Genomic DNA, 22416 nt, shown 5'->3' on the forward strand with positions numbered 1-22416 from the left:
TTCAGCTCACTTCACACATAGTTTCTTATAGCAACTGCCTCCCCTTTTCTGCTGACTTTCTAACACATCAGCATCATTGATTAAAAAATATTAGCCCTACTGGGCAGTGTATTACCCGAAAAAGAAAGGTGTTCCCTTGTGTTTAAGGTGTTCTACAGTATGTGAGTCCACTCAGTTGAGTTTACCAAGATAAATAAAGGCATAATTAAAAACACATATCACATGTTACAGTAAGGCAAATGCTTCTTAATTTCAAAGCAATACTTCAATACCAACACTTCTTTCTTGCTGACGGTTAAAAGAGAAGACAAATCACTTCAGCAGTGATTTGTATTGATCTTCTCTTCTAACTGTGTTTCTAACTGCAAAGTAAATAAGCTTACTTCCCATAATGTCTATTAAACTATTCCTTTAAGGTACAGTTTCCTCCATCACTCCTCCACACACCCTTTCTCTCACACCTCTTCTTGACTCTCTGGCCTCTCACACCATTGTGCACTTAGTATTTCATGCTGCAGTCACACAGCACCAAATAATGCCACTACAGTTAAGCTATCACACCTAAAATTCATGTTTACGAGGAGCATGTACTGTACATTCACATGCAGTTTTTTTTTTTTTTTTTGGTTTGGATGTGTGTTCCTGTATGTTGTACAGCATGCGTGTGTGGATGTGAGGTTAGGCTAATTTGATTAGTGAGTAAAGCATATCAGTGTACAACAAAACACGAACATAAGTTATGAGTCTTCTATATGACTTTCACACCTGTTTCTCTGGTGGTCAGCACAAATATACATAATGAATGGCTTCATGATTAATGCATGCTAAGCAATAATATATGGCTACAAATCTTAGGAATTCTAATAGCAGTTTTTTCTAACTGTCTCATGCGCTGGTACATTGTCATTAAATGAAACATGATTTCGGACAATCTTGGTCTCAGGAAGTTAAGTCTGTGTGAGCTCAAACAAAGCTTAAGACATGTTATCCTGATTATTTGACTCATGCAGCTATCCTGTCATTACCCATTCCAAGCAGTAAAGTAAAATCCAAATAGCAAAACCCTCCCATCATTTATAATCTTAGTCTCATTTATAATCAGACCGGATATTTTTATGGCTGCTTTAAGAAACCGACGCGCCCTATGGACGAGATGTCCTTATTAAGAGTAACATATTTTCAAAAGACTATTCATATTAATAGCTTTTTAATTGTTATTGATTATCAAACTGGTGTATACAGAGATAAGTGATCCACCACAACAGCTGAATCAGTGTGCCAAGATTGTCATTAGCAAATGTAAAGAACGAGGGAACCATCAGCTGTAGATGCAGGGTCCATTGTAGACATTTCACTTTGCGACACTGATTAACGAGCAGGCATCTTCCTCCTAACTGCTGCCTGAAACAAAAAATAATATTAATGATAATAATATAATGATACAATAAAATATAATAAAATAAAGTAATCAAGCATAAATTTTAGGTTTAAAAAGTCACAAGTTATTAGCTGCTTTAATTACTAACTGCACTGTGAAATTCACTATGACTGTAATTTCTAAGGCCTATTTTGAACTGGACTACTCATTCCTGCCATATGTAGATCTCACTCCTTTTCTGTTTGTTTAATTAATAAGCTTCGCAGAGTTACAATTCAATAATTGAAAATAAGCTCACTCATTATCTATTATACATTTAACAGAAATGGATATAGCCATAAATATTCATGAAAAATATTCATACCAGAATATTGATTGAAATATGATGGCTTTAAGATTGACCTTTTACCCCACTCACCTTTCACTTCTAAACTTTGACCCCCAAAGAGCTCTTAAGAAGTGCTGGTGGTGATGAAGGTGTTGGGTGCAACAGCATTAATGGTCTTGTGGGCCCCTAATAGGCCAGGGGCCACACTGGGGGAACAGCAGGGGCCGAGAGGGTTGTTGAGCGTCACGTTAAAGGTGCCCTTCAGTACTGTATTCATGATACCTGGACTCAACTGCAGAGGCACAAACAGAGCAGGGATGATGGATGATGATGGAATTAAAATAAAAGCAATACAGCATGCTTGTGTGAAATATGGATACACATGCAAATGCACACAAAAGCAATTCTACAAGTATCTGGTAAAAATTTACATATAAACACTCTTCTTATGTCAAAATTTACACAAAGCTGATGTTACACTATGAAAACAGGCCGCGGAAAATAGGTATAAAAAAAATAAATATTAATTGATATTTGCAAAAACATGCAAACACAAACTTTGGCACTGAACCATTGAATAGGACATACTCTATGGTAATGAAGACTTACAAATATACAAAGAAACAAACAAAAAGACTGATAAATGGATGAATGAATGGAGATGAGTGTGATGAAGTGAGGAGTGATGAGTGGCTGTCCTTTGACTTTAAACCAGGAGTAATCAACAGCTCTTGGCGTTTTCCACCAATCACTCTGGTTTTTACTGCATTTAACAATCTAGTAAAACCTCACATAAACTGTGTCCCTTGACAGTGCATGATCCTGCTTACTGAAGCTAACAGCCTCATGTGAAACAGCTTTACAGTGTCCTCTAAGAAATGGGCAAGCCACAAAAACACAGAGCTTTTTTAAGAATGGAGCTTCTCTGTAATTCAAGCAGGCACAGAGGTCGTTACATAGTCACATTCCATATACCTTCCAAGCATGTATGTCCACGGCTTATCTTTCACAATAAGTGCTCCTCCACCTGAACAGTGTCTTCCTTTATTAGAATTTAGTTGTACATGAATTTTGAAGGGTTCTTTCATATGTGTTCATCAAATGTTGTTGCTGGTGGATACATAGATTAGTTCCTGACCATCACGTGATAAATGCTATTCTTGCAAAAAAGAAAAAAGGTTGAAACCTTAACATGAGTATCCTGACTGAAACGAAAGAGCTGTCCGTTCCAGTTATACTCAACTTAGAGCATATTTCATATCTCATACTTCATATGTTTCAAAGTGTAGTGTGAAGTATATTATTTTCGACTAAGATATCAGCAGTGATTTTCTTACTTTTTAAAATTTGTCCTCTTTGTCTTGTTCAGCTCTTGGTCCTGCAGGGTGTTTTGTATTGTCAGCGGAAAAGGTCATTGAACTGTTTTAAGTAAAATTTGCATTTATTAATTGCAGTACCACCTTAACTTTAGACTTAAATCAAAACCGAAAACCCCAAACCCCAGAAATGAACACATAAATGTAGAGGATTAAGCTACAACGATCACCTCAAAGCACAACACATGAACAGTGGGGCTCAACTCTTTCTGCTTTGCTACAAGAGAAAGAGCTCATTAAGGTTGAATTCACAAGCATGTAGCTGACACACAGCTACACACACAAATGACGAGTCCGTCTGTTCCAGGTCTTACCGAAAGACAACAGTACATTGAAATAAAAATAAAAAAAACCCTACATGCACTTCAAAGTCTGACCTTAAAATTACCTCACCAAAAATGTCAAAAACAACAGAAATTCTCTCTCTTTCACACACACACACACACAGGCAAATATGAAGACATACATGCACACAGTACATACTGTATGCTCTATACACACACATACACACTTAATCCACCATCCCTCCCACCCAGGTACTGCTTGAGGAATCTACCTTTTCTATGTTATCAAACCTATCTCTCTTTCTTTCTCCCCTCACTGCCTCCCCTAACCTTCCAGCAAAGATTCACACATCAGTATGCCAGAGCCACCACAGTAGGATTTAGGCACACTGGCAAGGCCGCTCAGATCTCAGTATTGATCCTAATGGGAAAAGGGTTGCGGGTTCAACTCCAGGTCACCCTCAGGTTTGCCCAGGAGGTCGGGGAGATGGAGAAGAGCCCTTGGAAGTGACGACAGCATCGGCATGGCAATGATGAGGGAGATTAGGGGATGTTTCACTAGGTCAAGGAGGGGAGAAGGAAAAGGGGAGCTATGCAGGGAGTCTGTGATGATGTTACTCGGTTATGTATGCAGATATGTACACGTGTGCACACAAGCACAGAAGAAAGACTGCTGAATGAAAAGTCTTTCCCACAACACACTTACAGTACATGACAAATTCCATACATGCATCTACACATGCCAGAAAGCAAAGGATTCTAATTCTCTGTAGGTACATGCAGAGAATTTTGCACATTCACCTCACACAGGTCCTCATATCTTAACAGCAAAATAGGTTGCTTGTCAGTGCCTTCCAAAACCAATCCGACCAATTTGTATGAGTGCTGTCTTATCTGTCACCTCTATAGGTAAGGTGTGGTTTATATTAAAGGCTAGTAAAACTACTAGGTTAAGAAAAGATTGTGGTCATGGTTAAAAGAAACCAATAGTGATTGTAGGTTGGAAATGGCATGTGAACCACGTCTCCCACCCATCCACCGCAACCTCTTCCATAGGAGCTTTGCGGCTTTCACACAATTTCACGCTACCTCAACCTTTGCTTTTCCTAAAAGGACACTCTAAAGGTCGCTTACCAGGACCGTGTAAACACAGGTGATTTTAAGCGTTTGAACAAACCACGACGCTGTTGCTTTTCTTATGTGGACATTCTCAGGTAATCTATGATGGGGAGAGAAAGAGAAGGATTGTTAAATTCGGGTTAAATTTCATAGTGGTGTTCCCAGAAAAAAAATTACTGTCATTTTAAAAATCCCAATTTATTTGTGGATCATCAACAAAGTTTATGTCACAAAATGTAGACAGGAAGCTATTTAACTGACTTAAACTTTAAAAATAACTCCAAAAATAACGAAAAGTACAATATGAAAAAACTAAACCACATTTTAAATTCTACTTTCATTTTATAGATGGTCCTACAGTTGTTTTTAACTGCAGATGGCTATTGTATGGATCATTGTTACGATAAATAAAATTGTGCACTATTAAGCAAGGTAAACACGATAACCTTAGAATCTGCAACATGTCCAAAAGCATGAATTCAATTTAAAAAGAGACTGCTCTCGGCTGTATATTTCAGCTGCTGTATTCGTATGTGAATCTCTCTGAAACTCTGAAAATGAGGAAAACATGATGAAAGGGTATCAAGTGGCAGAGCCTCCCACTTACAAGCACCAAAAGTAGAAGAATTCAAACTCTCGCACGGAGGAAGTACATTTAGTGACATAAACAGCACACCATGAGGAACATTTGATGAAATGTCAGCTGTGTTAAGGACACCTTCTGTTCTGACTCATAATGAATATCAAATAAACTTGAGCTTCTCCTTTTTTTGGCTCTGTAGGTGCTTTGCATTTGGCAGGTTTATAAATCAGCAAAGATCACAGCATTTAATTAATATTTGTTTCTGCTTGACATCTGCTCCCTGCGTCTTTTTATATTCCAGTGTTCCATCCACACTCCTCTCTCTGTTAAATGAAGCTCAACCAATAAGAACAGTGTCGCGCGTGAGAAAGGTAATCAAGCCTACTTTCCAGAAGTAGGTACCTCACATGATGCATTTAATGAGAACACTAAATGAGCCCTCACCGTGGCCTAATGCCACTCAAGGAAACAGCTTTGTAACATTACACACATGTATGCCTAGACGAACAAGCACTCTCTCTCACACACACACACACACCTAAACACACACACACACACACACACACAGACACACACTGATGCTGAAATTGGTACTATTCCATTATGAGGCCGTCTGCTTCAGATTGCAGCCCCTCAGAACACATTTTCAGCTGTTGAATTTAACTACCCTCTTCAGCTGCTCGTTTTGCTGCTGTCTGTCTCTATGCTCCTCTTCCCATATGCTTGTCTACCACCTTTTTGTCCCTGTCTCACCTCTGTCCCCCATCTCTACTTTCTCTCTCACCCCTTCCTGCCTCTCTCACATCGCCATCATCCCACTCCCTCTGCCTGCTTGTCTTCCACACTCTTATCTTTCTGTCTCTCTGCACCACTTCACACCATCTTTAACTCACAATGGCCTGTGGTGTCGTATAGATTCAAAGTCACATAGCTAATTTCTGAGACGAGAGCTCAGACATTCATTCCACTGACGAAAAAACCAGGAAGAGAACCTCCTGAAGCTAAAATGAGACATTAGATGTCTCAGTCACAATGCAAGGCATCAGTCTCTGCGAGGCATGATTCACAACATGTTTCTTTGTTAGTGTCTAGGCGCCTTTATTTATATATATATATTATATATATATATATATATATATATATATATATATATATATATATATATATATATATGAACTCGACATGAACGTCTAGGCTTTAGTCAAGTCACATAATGGCTGAAAAAAACTTGTGTAAAAGCAGAATTGTTGTGCATATAAACAAAAGCTTGTTAAAATGTTGCATCACTAATATGGAGTGATGTGTTTGTGAGTGAGGGGGGATATCTTTGAAAAGAAAAAAAAATGTTAAATGGGCTTTGTTTGCTTGTGGCATATGTGCCTTTGTGTTTAGAGGTGTACTCTACCAATTTTACCCATCAAGTTCAGGTTACTCATCAGGAGGAGTGCTACTCAGCATGTGAAAACAGTTTAATGATGTCTTAAGTGGCTCTGGACGGAACTTCTCAAAGTTTGAAACTAGAAAGGCACACATAGAGCGCAGACCTCTGCCAAGGCCGATATCAAACAACATATGCCTGACTTCAGAGAGAAAATTCAAAGTTATAGTTGACGATCCGTATGTGCCCCATAATTTAATGGGTTGGCCCCTGTCACATGCCCCATCCCTCTACCATGTTAGGTGCAAATCAGATCACTACTTTTTGCTTGATTGTGAAGATGAATAAACCAACAAAAAAAACCAACAAACAGATACAGGTGAAAACATAACCTCTTTGGCGGAGGTAAAAAATTACTCTGATGACATCATCAGGGAAATCTTCGTTTCAGTTTGACGCTTAATATAAAATTTCAAACAGAAAGCCTGTGTTACAGACTGGAGTGGTGGATTTTGAAAGATAGAGAGGTAATCTATTATAGGACCGACACACTGAGACGGACAACCATTTACACCTATTAGCAGTTTCCAATTCACCTGACCTACATGTCTTTGGACTGCAGGAGAAAACTAGAACACTCAAGATGAAGCCCATGCAATGAGGAAGATGCAAAAATGCAAGTAGGTAGCCTTATAAAACAGGCTGCTATTGAAGACATAATCATACAACTACACTGCTGCAAAGTTTAGCTAAACTAGCCCATTTTTACTCCAAGCCAATTATCTCCCAACATTAACTCTACTCTCTGGTTTGACCAAAGTGGCTGCAGACAACCACTTCATGAGCCAAAGTGGAGGATTTTGCTTTTAATTTAATGCCTTAGTTGATTAAATTTTTTTTAAACTTCAAGTACCCTGTGCGAGAGAAGGAGAGGAGAGGAGAGGATCATAGGAGAGACTTATTTATACAAACAGTTTTACCAGCTACCATCAGAGGAAAAATTCATACATACATCTATCAAGTGAACAGAGTGAACTACACATGAGTGAGGTGAATTTCAGGTGATCTGTGGCTTTGAACTGAAACCTGACGAACTGGAATGTAGAACAGCTTTAGTTCAGGAAAGGCAAATTAGGGGATTTTTCTTTGTTCATGCTTCCCAATCACTATGCTTATTCATCAGCTGTTTGGCTACCAGCTGATTACTAACATTCAGTCACTCACATGCCTCTGTGCCAAAATGGACCTCCATCAAAAACAGTTTGCCTTGCTAGTTCATGGTAAAATTTGCATAGAAATGGAGAAAGAAAAAATGCTAAAGTAGGCTGAGAGAGACATTGGCAACACCAACTGTATCTGGTTTAGTTCTCCCAGCAGAATCCTTGTTATTGCTTGTATTCTTTGAGAGCTCTAAAACAGAGCTATAGAGGGTAAATTCCTTGACGTTCTCTTACAACACTATTGTCTTCTGGCTGCCATTTCTCCCACTACACTATTTCAGTGGTTGCAAATTGTGTCATAAAAATTAAGCATGTTTAAATATAATCTACATGGGTATGATGGGCAACAAATGGATCAGAGGACAATCCTTCAACACACTGTATGATTTTATCTGTTGACTGTGGACACCATCTGACCTAGACTGGTTGCAGTCTGGTGACACCCAAACTGGGGAGAACAGGAGGAGAAGAACAAAGAGGTGGAAAAAGGCAAAGGCAGCCAGAAGAGAGACAGAAACAGTGAACTTTAGAGGAGAAGAGAGGAGAAAAAATTCAGGAGACGAATCCACACCGAGACAGCAGACAGACTGGGAGACAGGCAGACAGAGAAAAAGAGAAGAAAGAGCTCTGTGATAACATTACATCCATGGACATGAACATGACGTTGAACTGCGCAGGGAGGTTTAAATCAAACTCTGCGGTTTCGTCTTTGATGTTCGCCAGTCAAAGTCAGCTGGGACTGGAAGCAACATTAGCTCTTTCAATCATCTCACATACACACACACATTCAACAGCAGCTCTAACCCAAAGCTATAATTCCTATTAAAACACACAAAAATGGAGCAGAGAGAGATTAGGTTCTCGTTAGATTTCATTACAACTGTATTATTCTTCATCCATAAAGTGCATTTGTCTCTGTCAGTAGTCTGGGGTGGCTGCATATAACAACATTATGCATAATAAAACTGCATTCACTTTTCTCTGTTTAATTTAATCGGGCAGGTCAATTAAGAAGAAATTCACCCACAAAGTGTAAAGTAGCCTTGAACAGGAAGCTGCATCATTCAGCCTTGTGTTGCATCGGTGGAGAAACAAAGACTGAGTGAAAACTTATTGAAGTTTATATTCCTTTTTTTTTTTTAACAATCAATATGTTCTGCACAGCTCAAGGTCACAGAGACAAATATAACAGAATCTAGTCTTGTAGCTTACAACATTAGATAATGTCAGACATACAGCCTTTTGTGCACGCACCAAACACACAAGCACACACACAGCAAAGGTCTTTGAATGCATACTCACATATAGAGGCATCTTAAAATCCAAGTACACACACATCCACACACACACTAGCACCCTTCTATTAATGCACTTCTATTAATGCACTTGCTAATACTTAATGTTGGACTAATGAAGAATGCGAGCGTAGTGGGAAGTAAGAATTTTTGCCTTTGTTTTACAAGAAAGAAATGTAACTTTAACAGCATCTTTACCTGGTAAGTGCCAGGTCCAGGGTTGGTGGTCAGGGAAACCTTGAATCGATCTTCTCCGGAGGAGATCAGAGCCATTTGAGGGACGGATTTCACACTGGGGTTGTACTGGCCAGGGCCTGATTAACACACAAACACATTGAAACGCACATAATCCGTGTCTAGGCTGAATACATAATTTCATATTTAGCTGCTTTAACAGAGGCAGGAAAGACTGGTGTATAATCACACACACATAAAGCAATGCAGACAAACTACTATTACTGACTGACTACATTAGGTTACAAATTGACAGGACGAGTTGGGTCATATAGCATAACTACATCCTCGGCTCTGAGGGCTCTGGCTTTGGGCATTACTGGGGCTGGAGCCAAGAGCTCAAATTGATACGGCTCGGGACCACCATGGTCCTCCACAAGCAATGTCTGCCTCAAGGATTCTAGAGTAAAAAAGAACTCCATCTCCAAAGAGCCCTCTAGCAGAGCTTGGGGTGAAGTTGCACTTTAAATTGTTTTGGTTGAAGCAGTAATCCGTAACATTCTGCACATTATTGCCCCTGGCAATGCTAAGAGGTCTATAACAAAGTTGCGAAAAAGTGTTGTTTATTTAAATCAGCCATTGCATTAAGATGAGGATAATTTTTTTAGCTCAAGGTTAATATAAAGTTTTTCTCTCTCTAAAAAGCCATCTTTCCACGTGGTTTTCATTTTCATGCATTGTGGTTGAAAAAAGTACAGAATCTATCATGGTTTTTTTTAATGGGATGCAGCGTAATGTAACCGTATCGGTCTGTACTATGATCAAAGCTCAGGCTACCAGAATACTGAACTGCCCTGCTGTCAAGACCCAGATGTGGCACACAGAAAGTCCTGTATAGCTCAACCAAAAACTCTGCAGGGGTTTTTTAATTCTTTTCTACAGTGAGGTGCCTTAGAGAAAAATAGATCCGTGTACATATACACATTCAGACACATGCTGTTAGACATAAGCAAAGGGGCACTGATATTTTGAAAAAAAAAAACAACCAAAAACCAAACTCATATACTGTGTGTTGCAAGTAAAAACAACATTTGCAAAGCTATTTTCATTTTAAAAATTGTTCCGAAAAACAAAAACTGTCCTCAAAATAAAGAAGCTAAGCCTCAGGGGTTTAGCCATTACACAACATTGTTTCCATAAACCTTTTTTTATTTGAAACTTCAACTGCCAACTTTCTAGGGATTACGGAAACAACTTTTACAATCAATTCTGAAATGGTTTAATGGATCCCAGGGCTAAGGATCGTATTCAGTGCATTAAGAATTATGATAAGGAAAATACAAAAAGAAGCCATCACCAGTCCAACATGGTTTTACAGTAATACAGCAGTAGGTGCTTGTCTGACCCAACAGCTAAATGCAATCAGCTTATTACTACAGAAACGGAGGGTGACTTTCAAAGTTACACACAAACACACACCAAAAAACTAAGACACTCGCATATTAAAAACACCTTGAGCGATTGCTAATGTCAAAAACCGTTATGAGTAGCACTGTCATTCATTTGTGCATGTATGCGTGTGTTATAAAATGTTGAATAGTTAAATGCTTTTACCATTATCAGAAATGTGATCGCAAGGGACCCAGCGTGATGAGGAATATAATGTTCCCTAATGTTCCATATACTGTAGGTCTATTCATAAATGCAAATTCAGTAATGGACAAAATGATTGTACGTGTGTGTTACTATGCACATATCAATGTGTGTGTCTCAGTGTGAGTCTGTATGAGTGCATGAGTGTCCATATGCTTGTGTCTACATATCTGCTTCAGTGTGCGTGGGACTATAAGTGTGTGTGTGTGTGTTTGTGTGCATGTGCGTGTGCGTGTGTGTGTGTATGTGAGCCTGTGTGTACGAAGAAGAAACACTACTGCAAACAGTCCAAATCTATTTATATGCAAATTGGATTTTGGTTAAACGGTTTGGGGTGCCTCATGGGTTGAGTCCCTTGGTGAAATGGGGCTAGTCATAAATTATCCAAGTAAGTCATGAATCTATCAATTTTGAAACAACATTTTTCAATGGGAGTGTAATTGAGGTAAATATTAGGTTAGAGGCCCACAGAGATGGAGCTAATTGGACTGCATGATGGCAAAAGGAGCTGCACAGTTTATAAATGTTCAGAACTGAAAAGGATCATTAGATAGATAGATAGCTAGATAGATAGATAGATAGACAGATAGATAGATAGATAGATAGATAGATAGATAGATAGATATTTTCTCTTCATTTGATGCTGCTCCGTATGTGTTTGTGGGTGCGTGATACCTGGAATGCGGGAGTCACATCGTAGGAAGAAATTATCCCGCGGTGCAGCAGAGAGGAAGCAGCTCTGTCGTCTCTTAGCTCCTTCACTTCGGGGTTCTAAGTAAGAGTGGCCATTAGACTTCTCAAATGTCTGACTCACATTGTAACTATTGGGTGGAGGGGAATCCTACAGGGAGAGAAGAGAAGAACATTTTAGTTTACATGGCTACATGCACATAACAAGGCTAGGAGTCTACTTCACTGGATAAATGAAAACTATGACCTGCTGATGGCGCTACATGAAAAATCAGGAGATCACCAAAGTCAATACGATTCTTTCTCTGGACACCATGGATAGCTGTACCTAATTCCATGGGAATCCATTCAATAGTTGTCGAGACATTTCAATAAAAACCACAAATGTTAACCTCATGGGGAGGAAAAGATCAAAAGTTAGGGGATCACCAAAATCAGTACGCCAAAAACACACACACTTTTCACATAATTTCTAAATACTGGAAAAAATTTAATGATGGTGAAGGAAACAAAAGTTTAAGTCACAGTGTCACTTTGCATTGTCTCTAGCACTCAAGGAAAATTCTGACTAAGTAACACACAATTACACACAAAATGTGGCATTTCTGGGGCCCCATTATTACATTGCACAACTGACAGGTCCAGAGTATAACGGACACACACTCATTATAAATTAACAAATGACCCACTCACCCATCTGTTATCAGAACACACTGTCAGACAATGACACATATTCATGCATGAATATCAGAGTACAGACACAAGGACATACAGTACATGTCACATCATCTACATGCAAATGCAGACAAACACACACACGCACACGCACACGCACACACACACACACGCATTGATACGTCCTCCGTGGCCCGAATCAGTGCCTGGCTCACAACTGTCATGCTGCCTCTCCAGAGAGGGAAAAACAATGATAGAATCATGGGTGACATAGTATGAACTCCATCATAAGGCCATTACATTCACAGTCAATAATAATTTTCTAATAATTAAGAGCTAATTCACTGAGGCACCCTTGGTGATGTGAACATTTAATGGATCCCAGTTGTAGGAACTGGGATCTGAAACGGGAAATGGGTGAATCTTGTCACCTGGTTAGAAACTTGCACTTGCACTTGCACTACCACTGCTACAGAGTTATTGGGGATTTGTCTTGTCAGTGGGCCTCTGAATAATGGATGGCGAAGGCTGAATATAGCTGCGCAATCCATTTATCCTAAACATAGCAGAACTGTCATTTACCTCAAACTGTCATTTCCCAACCACCGTTTTCTCCCTCTCCTCCTAGGTAGCCGTCCATCTTTAATCATTGCTAACCCAGGCCATTTAGCTTTTCATTATAGACACAGTGGGAGGAAAGGGAGTCAAGCACAACATGTGCATGACAATACAACCTCTCACACGCACACACACACACACACACATACAGAGATCCTGTTGACAATTTACAGGTACACCCAGACACAAACAGATTCTGTGAGATGTTGAAAGTAACTGTGGCCTCTCAAAAGAAAGATAAATTGAATGACAGTGAGGAAAAATTGTGTCACCTGCTACTGTTGCCTATGGTTTGGTATGGAGTATGACTTAGGGTGGATTTTAAACAGAAACACACACACACACACACACACACACACACACACACACACACACACACACACACACACACACATGCACACAAACCTGTAGGCACACATCTGTCAAGGATCTATCTGTTAGTGCAGCGCAATCATCCTCCAACATCTGCAACATAATTTGCACACAAAACACACACCTGTCGAGGAGCCCTATGGTCTGTAATTATGCCTGAATATGGAGCAAACCACTGTTCCCAGTAGCAGTCATCACCTATTGACAGCACTCAGGCTAACTTTAATTACACACCCCTCGACATTTAGACAGCTCAATGCTTATCTTCTTTCAAACACGCAGAGATACACACAAATACACTTTTTCCTAACGATTCTGTCACATTGCCCTTGACTGTCTGAAAAATATCTCAGAGTAAGTATATATATATATATAAATATATATATATACACGCACACACACACACTGTAGATGCCAAATGTATGTTTGTGGAAGGCAGGCAGGCATTGACATAGAATAACTGCAATTGAATATTGATGTGATGCTAGCACCAAGACAGACTGTCAGACCTGGACAGTATATATAAATATATATCTATTTTTTTATGAAAGCAAAGCGGGAAAAATTAACTAGAAAATTATTACTTCATATTTTTGATGAATGCAAAATGTCTGATATTAAAATAAACTTGAGGTCATAGTTTTAGTTCATCAAATCAATGTAGAACTATCGATTAAGCATTCTGTGAGAGCAAATCATTAAAACATGAAGTCATGGAAAATACTAAATAAAGTAACAGGTAAATACTAAATTAAGTAAAAGTGTACAATGGGAGGCAACGTAGCTGAAGCCAATTGACAGTATATGGCATCGTATGTCCTGAATTTGATACTGCAAAGGGCAGTCCTGCCATACGTACAGTAAGATTATATCAGGAGACTCACTGTGCATCAACAGAGTTGAGTCCAACTAAAAGTCCATGTTTAGTCACATGTCATAACAGAAGCAATCCTTTCCTTGAGGTTTTCCAAAAACATGATGGATAAATAGATGTGCCTCTGGGTGACTGGATGGGTGGTTCAGTTTTTGTAGGTCAAATCTGAAACTGTTGATGGACTTCTCTAAAATTGATAAAAATGATAATCCCCTCTAGTCACAAAACTGTGTGGCTGCACCATCCCACTGTCATTATACTTTACACAGCAGCAGGAGAAATTTCTCCTTCAAGAGTTTATTCATGAGAAGTTCTTGAAATACACAACACAGAACTGTTACCTTGACCAAGCACAATTAATTTGCAGGAAGGAGTTTTCCAATTGCATAATTGTTTGTTTAAAAAACATGTTCTGTCCTTAATATTTAGTGAGCATTTCTTTTTTGCTGGAAAGCAGTGTCTGCATTACTGGTGAATTATTCAAGATGATTTATGTACTTTTCAATGTCCAAAGGTGATAGATATTGTCAGGTGCTTATCTGTCTTGGTCAATTTACCATTGAGTACTGAGTCTGGCAATATTTGTCCATGTCTTTGGGTGGTTAAATCAAGCGTGTGTAATCCATTTGGAAAAAGAAAATTTAACCCAACCTGTAGGGATGAAAACACTTGTGTCCTTCAAGTTTTTAAAAATCTGATTTTCAGCCTGTTTTTTGTATTATTTATATTTTATCCAATATTCTGCAATTTCTAATATTCAAAATAAACAACAACTGACTCTTTAATATAAAAAAATGAGCCCTCTTTGTAACTAATCTAGGACTGTTCATGAACATATGCTTCTGTTTTCACCCTCCTGCACAATCAAGTAAAAGGAACATTTCTACAAGGATCAACAACATATTATACTGTAGCGTCATTTATCGAGTTAAAAGATGCAAAATGTAAAGCACATTTTCAGTCACATGAGTTTAAACAAAACAAAATGCAAACACAAAATAAGATGTTTCTTGCTAACTTCTTATAGCCTTTCTTCCACATCATCTTCTTTCATACTAATGACCACTCAGGTACACCTGACAACGCCCATACTAACGACTTGCCTTAGTATGTATAGTGACAGCTTTGACTAATGACCAGGCATAACACATGAGTGTGTGTGTGTGTGTGTGTGTGTGTGTGTGTGTGTGTGCGTGTGTGTGCGTGCATGCGCGCTACTACTACATCCCATTCTTTATCCTCTCATTACTCTTAAAACCTCTCACAGATCAGAATGCTATTTTCAGACTCAGTATTTCCATGTTTCAGATCTTTGTACTAGAGATAATATTCTGAATGTGCATATGTTTAATGTGTTTGTGTGTGTCTACACGCGAATGTGTTTGAGACACCGCTCCAGTATGCACACAAACACCTACAACATATTCATATATCCATTATATAAAAACTCACCACTGTTGGGCTTTGTCAGGATCGGTTCTGATTTATTTGGCATTTTCATCTCCTCTGGTTAAAAATAAATTTGGTCGTTTTTGGTAAGTTGAGAAGCGACTGACGCAATCTAGCTCGCTGAAGCTTGAATTTATAGAGTTTAAAAATAGTCGGTTAAATTATGAATGTTGTTGGGAATTCTACTGTACTGAAGTGTACTTTTTGTTCCACAGCTACAAGAAAGTTCTGCTGAGTTGAATTTAAAGTCCAACCTTTCTGTATTTCCACTCTGAAAAGCTGTACGTACATCCTTAAACTGGTTATTGCACTAACTCTGTCTTCAGTCTTGCTGCAGATAATGAACAGGTTGGACATCCCCATTTAGAGCCTAATAAATAATAATGGTTACTTAGGCTCTGCCTCTTAAATCCAATGTGTCACTTGAGGTGCATCTGTTCCTGTTTACAGTGAAACATACTGGTAGGCAAGGAGGGCTGCATACACAAACACTGAATAATGAACACACTCCTAAACTCAGTCAGTGAGCACCTAAATCTCAGGTTCTGTTAGCCTGTTTTAGGTGTCCCATTTTAGTCAACTGGCCTCAAATGGAATCAAAGCCAATCATATACCATCTTTCCCAATGACCTAGAATTGGTCAAAAGACCACCAACAAATGTGGATGCTGGGATGAATAAACAACAAAGACAGAATGTTTTTTGTTTGTAACATAACTTTTTTAAGCCTATTCCTTTCATAAAAATAAGCAGCTGACAAACTGGTACAAGACAATGCTATTGAAAGGAAGCCGGCCATGGCATCATTATTTCAAATTGAACAACATTGTTTTTACTGCTTAGCTTTGTGTGTGTGTGTTGCTGTCTCTTATGTAACATAATAGAGTGCTTGTATTTAAATGAAAAGGGAACACAGCATTTGTTTTCTTATTTTACTCCCAGAATACACTATCTATGTCATTCTGTGTCATAAGCACAGCTGGCGCCTCATCATAGAGCCCGATAACCATCTGTCTGATTTTAGTCGCTGCAGTATGGCTGCTGTTATAAGACCTTGATGAGGTTTTAGACAGGTCTTCAATATAGATGGAATGACAGAGGGAAACCATATGGGTCCTATTCACTTCCTATTCACACTTTATAGGCAGCAGTCAGTCTAACAATTTGCTGACAGCTACAGTTTTCTGTTGTGTTCTGTAGTCTTTATATCTTCCCTTTCTCCTTTATTCATTTTTATCCTTGCCTTATCTGCTTAGGAACGTCTTCTGTTTCTTTCTTGCTCCTTGTCTTCGTTTCTCTGTCCATCCTATTTTGATGCCTCCTCTGTGTTCTCTCCCTCTTTTTTCACCTCAGTCTTCTTCCAGCAGTTAAAAAACTGCCTCCTCCCTCACATCTTTGTTTTCTTTATGTCTATCGTATCAACTGTATCTTTACAGTCTCACTATTTTCTTCTTAACCTCCCCTTTTATCTCACAAGAGCTCATTTGTCTGATTCAATCTAAAAGCCTCAGTTCTCTCTTTTCGCTCCATCTTATGTGGCATTTACATGTACACAGACACAGCTAATCTGATTTTCAGCATCAACCGTGTGAAGGAACAGATTCCTGTTAAGATAAACAGTGAGTCTGAACCCAAACTATATTCAAACCAAGAATTAACTGTCTCCTTTCACTATTTTATTTAGTAATCTGTAAGCTGTCTGTAAAGTCTGGCTGGTAGAGAGTCCTGTATAAACATTAATACCCACATCTGGGGAACTCCTGAACCACCAGCCATCTAGAGGTCCAGAAGGCGGCCTGGGCTGGGCATTGACTCAACACCCAGCCCAGGCCTCCTTACATCTTATTGGACCAGCTTTCCCCATTATCCACCTGGCTGCTTGCCTGGCTGACTGTCTGCTTGGCTTCTAAATTCATCACCTGCTACTAAACAGCTGTCCATAACCAAACACACAGCAGCTGCATAAAATGGGTAGGTACCTACACCTGTACATGGGTGAACACACTCACACAATGCACTATACACACAGCTGATGGCCACAGCTGGTGCCCATACTTTGGACAGAGAAGTGTACATGTAGTTATGCACATGCACACACCGAACACAGCTGCTTACCACATGTGCCTGCTTCGTCCACATGAGGAGTGGTTTGAGGAGAGAGAATGAGAGAGACGGAGAGAGGCTGATTAACTGACGGAGAGAAAAAAAAGGAGAAGCCGAGCAAGATAATGACAAGAGAGACAGAAGGTAGAAATGGACAAATCAGAGCAAGGGATGGGAACAAAAGGTGAAAGGGAAGAAAACTGTAGAGATTTTCAAAAAAGAAAAGAAATTGAAAAAACTGGCAGCATAAGTGAAACACAGCCCTTATAATAGACAATGACAGGATCAAATTAAAGGAGGAGGCCTGGTCACATCTCACTTCCTCTAATACAATCTAGAAGTGGAAAATAAGTTTTTAATTTGTTTAAATACTGATCTCTATTCTGGGCAGTGTCACAGATCCACTGGTATCTGCTGACAATTCCATTATTTTCAGATATATAAATACAAATGGGTTTCAATCTCTCAGATGCTACTAAAGATTTTCAAAAGCAGTTCAATACAAATGAAATTTGACATGTGGAGCATGTGGCTGATTTTGGCACTAGAAAGAAAAGGTGTATCTGAAAGGCTTCATTTATCAAAATGATGCTATCAAGGACTGTATAAAAGCTGCTAACTGACTGTATTTCTTTATTTGATTGTGTTTGTGCTCCTCTGTTTCCTTGAACATGACACTGGATTTAAGACAGAGAGGGACAGACGACACATGAAAGGAGACATTATCTCCTGTGTGTACATGTCAGCTTTTTCCATTAAAGAGAGAAAAAAAAAAAACAATTCAGTTAAGCTTGAAAAACAAAAAAAACTTAATTCAAGGTCCACTAACTAGTTGTTTCCTGAGCTTTTAACCGCCTTCTATTATCATTAATCTGCATCAACAGATGCAGCTGGCAGCTCTGGAAAAAGCTATTAAGTGGATTGTAAGTTGAAATATTTTGGTCAAACAATCCATGCTTAGGTTTCCCTGACAGGGCAGCCTTGTGTGGCATCCTTTCTCATTCCAACAGTCAACTTGAACCATAACCCTAGTCTTTCTCTAACCTTAACCAATTCGTTATTTCAACCATAACCACAATTGTTTTCTAACCTTATTCAAGTATTTTTATTCCATAAATTTAAAAATGCCCTGTGGAGTTTTCTTGTAAAAAAGGAAAGGTTAAACATCACCTTTCAGTAATTTTATTCAGTGTTTCTGCCCAAATGCATCGTACATGTCCTTGGGGTCTAACAGATGTGTTGAGGGCTCTCTCTTTCCTCATGAAACATTTGCAAAGCCAATTAATAAAATATTTAAATCCTGCATTGTTTACATCCATGTTTGCTAGTTTGTTGTCATCTTTTTCACAAACTTTGTTGGCACAATGCTACGTTACTTGGCCCGTTACCGCCACCAGCTGTCGGTCAGCCGAATAGCGTGAAAATAAAATGGCAATAATGTGTAACGCATTGCTGTGTGCTTGCAAACAAAATGAACAAATATTGCTCCATAGTACTGCTAGTGGTCAAAAGCTCACAGGGTACCTTTAACCAAATCTTAAAGATTGCAGTGGGAGATTAAAAAATGATCAAATGAACAGTTTTTAAAATGGCCATATGAGTCACACAAAGAACCTTTTTTTGTTTAAATGCAGGTGTGAGGCCTTTTTAGCTTTTGTAGTTTATAATGTATGATCTCTTTCTTCCCATTGCATTTTACTTTCAGTGCAAAATGTATTTTAATCACAAAGCATATAGTCCTATTTTGGCACAAACATGGACCCCAGCTACCACTGTGTATGCAGAAAAGGTTTGTGATGGGTGATTATCTAAATGGCAATATTGCATACAGCATACTAATGAACCATACAGTAGGCATGAACTCCGCAAAAGCATGCTCCAGAGTTTTGAGAATGTACGAGAAATCACCGTCACTTGTAAAGTGTCTTTTATTTAATTCACAGGCTTTTTTTGAAGAAGGGTTGTTTTTCAGTTGACTTGTTTTATGAGAGCAAGACAGCGGGGAGGTAACAATAACCAGGACCTAACAGCAAGAGCTGAAGAGAAGGAAAAAGAGAAAAAGAATTTCATGTGAGAATTTGATACTTTCATAAGTATGTGATCTTTTCCCCCCAAGCAACAACTTAGAGAACATTCACACAACAAAAAATCTGAAGGTGCTACACAGAAAAGTTCTCTGTCTGCCCTATTACAAATTTTAAGACTGCTCTCCCTTTTATCCATCTTTTCCTCTGTTGCTCATGCACGCACCCCCATGTTTTCCCATTACTTAAACTCACCCCCACCCCCACCCCCTCCCCATTGAGTCTTTGTAAATCAAGACAGACTGAAACAATGTCCTCGTGCCATTAAAAGATGTCAACATTATATTTTCATTAGATATTAATCACTTAATATGTCTATTTCCACTCAGAGCAGGAAATTAAGCTTACCATAACTTAATTAGAGGAGAGGTGAGGTTAGAAGTAAGCATCAGTCCATTTAGCAAGTGGCAAATTAAAAATTTTGTACAAGATTAATAATCAAACCAGGAACCATTTGTTCACTTTCTACTGCTACTGACATTGTGTCCTCCCTAACCATTACAAATCACTGTACAAATCTATTTTATGACGTGACAACGGTATGTTTAAGGTTTGGTTAGGTTTGAGCACAAAAATTTCTTGGTCAGGTTTAGGGAAAGGACAGGGTCAGGGTTAAAATTGTTACTTTGTTAAGGCTACGGAGCCTTTGTAATACGATCTGCAAAGTCGAGTTGTAGGAGCAAATCTTTGTTTAAAAGTTTATTAGATGCCAAAACACAGCTCAGAGGTTTGTAATAATATAATATATAATATAATTGACAGGATTTTACAACTCTGGAAAGAAATCTCGGTGGGAACAGTTCTATCTTTCATAGTGACAATCTATGAGCTAAAAGCAGAAATACGGCTTTCACGTTACAAAGTAATCAACCAGGAATGCACATTTGCGTGTATATGTTTGGCAAACACAGCACTTTGCTTGATGATGTCAGGTTGCGTTGCAGAAAAAGTTGAACCAGATTAAGCTTTTTTGCCACACAACACTGCATTATTTTGGACAACCCCCCTCTCAATGATTTTTCACATTTTTTGCAAGGCTTCTCTGCTCATCGGTTTTTTATCCAGTGGACTTTTCCGATTCTTTTTCAACTCGAAAAATTGGACATATGGACTGAAAAACCTTGGCTGAAAGAGCTTAATATGCAGGGGCACTACTGTGACCTACCAGAAGTCAACAAACACTTGTTGGCTTAATTGTTAAACATTAAGACCATTTTATTTGTTGCCTTTACCCTCTGCTTCACAAAGTGTGAAGGGGAAAAGTAGATCATTTCTGGCCAGGCTTGGTGTCAGTGTTACATGAGGAAATGGACTTATTGGCTTTTCTCCCCTAAGCTTAGAGATTCCCTTCATAGTGTGAATATATAGAATGAGGGTTACTGACTGTAACTCTAGCTCAGTGATTATAGGCAGAGCCCTTAGTGACCCTGCTGCTCTGTAAGACTTACTGTGTGTTCAGACAAAATGCAAAGCAAATTTTAGAGGCAGCACAATTGCATACAAAGACAATGGAAAGACAATTTGCCCAGTGCTCTATGAATCTACTTCATAAATGTACAGAAACCAGAGGAAAATTGGAAACTGGAGGGAAATAACAAGAAGGTAAGGATCAAGACAAATAGGCACACTCCCACAGACGTGACTGGTGCATCTGTAGCTAACTAGCTTAAAGCTAACATACAGTTGATACATTGGCTATTTGGGGCAAATAAACACAAATGGTACAACGGCCAGATTCACATGAATGACACAAGGAGAAAATCATACCTTTAGGCCATGTTCAGACAGACATCAGAGTGTGAGAAAATGTAGCCCCTCATTCATTTCACTGGCTGGGTTGTAGAAAACAACAACTAAAACAAACAAACAAAAAACACAGCGTTGTCTAGCACAAAAGTTGTACCTAGCTCAACTCAATGCAGCGTCATCCAGTTTGATCAAATATGTGCAAGCACAAGTTTTTTTTTTTTTAGATTACTTTGTAACAAGAACCATGTATTTTTACTGTTCACCTTGCAATTGGTGTGACCCAGGATAAAATGATTGTTGCCAGGATAACTATCCAGAATAATAAAATTCTTTCTTACTGTATTAGAAATCACTGTGCAGTGTTGTGGCTTCTGGTAAGCCTTCAAACTCATGGATCTAATACTCACATCAGCCAGTCTGAACACCTGGTGAGTGGATAAGAAGTTGTGTTGCTTGTACCCTTTAATTGTAGGGAGTCTAGTTGGCTTAAATGTTCTCCTGAATGACTAAGCTAAACAAATAAAAGTAACATTTTACTGTGACTTTACAGTTGAGAAGCAAGCGGAGAGGCAGAGGCATATAGGCAGTGAAGACAGGTACATGGACAAATCAGCAGACAGAGAGAGATATGGCCACAGCTACTACTTTGGAAATTTGACTGACTAATGAGCACAAAATCAATACTGTTGCATGTCATATCCTTTTATATTTGTTATAGCTGAGAGCATATGAAAGAGTGGACAAGGTGAGGCAGAAACACAGAGACAGAAAAATGGAGTAAAAAGCTCTTGTCAGAAACACTGGTCAGTACAGCTACTGGATAAGACAGCACCGCTACTCTGCCCCTCCTCCACCCCATCATCAAATCTTTCTATCCATCAAGTTCATGAATCGTCCAGGACACTATTGTGTAGAGCATGATGGAAGTGTTACCATCTGAAGCCTCAGGGTAGAAGGGTCACTAAGCACTTCTCCTCATTCGGTCACGTAATTGTGCCTGAGTCTCCTGTGTGTG

At 38.9% G+C, this 22416-nt stretch overlaps 1 protein-coding gene across 5 annotated transcripts in view; it reads right to left on the reverse strand.

Annotated features, from left to right (window-relative positions):
• Positions 1 to 1190: 1190 nt before the first annotated feature.
• The window catches only part of stpg2 (sperm-tail PG-rich repeat containing 2), a 50932-nt gene continuing 29706 nt past the window's right edge, over positions 1191 to 22416 (reverse strand). For 4 of the 5 annotated variants that reach the window (XM_040155583.1, XM_040155586.1, XM_040155587.1 and 1 more), the window contains exons 11-14: positions 11464 to 11629; positions 9160 to 9275; positions 1797 to 1998; positions 1191 to 1401 (exon numbers count right to left, since the gene is read on the reverse strand). In XM_040155583.1, coding sequence (XP_040011517.1) covers positions 1831 to 1998; positions 9160 to 9275; positions 11464 to 11629 — 450 coding nt within the window. In that variant the 3' untranslated portion in view covers positions 1191 to 1401; positions 1797 to 1830. Of the gene's footprint in view, positions 1402 to 1796; positions 1999 to 4541; positions 4586 to 9159; positions 9276 to 11463; positions 11630 to 22416 lie in introns of those variants that run through there. The other variant, XM_040155585.1, reaches the window with a different exon arrangement.

Source organism: Xiphias gladius, chromosome 19, assembly GCF_016859285.1.
Source record: "Xiphias gladius isolate SHS-SW01 ecotype Sanya breed wild chromosome 19, ASM1685928v1, whole genome shotgun sequence".
Lineage (NCBI taxonomy): Eukaryota > Metazoa > Chordata > Actinopteri > Istiophoriformes > Xiphiidae > Xiphias > Xiphias gladius.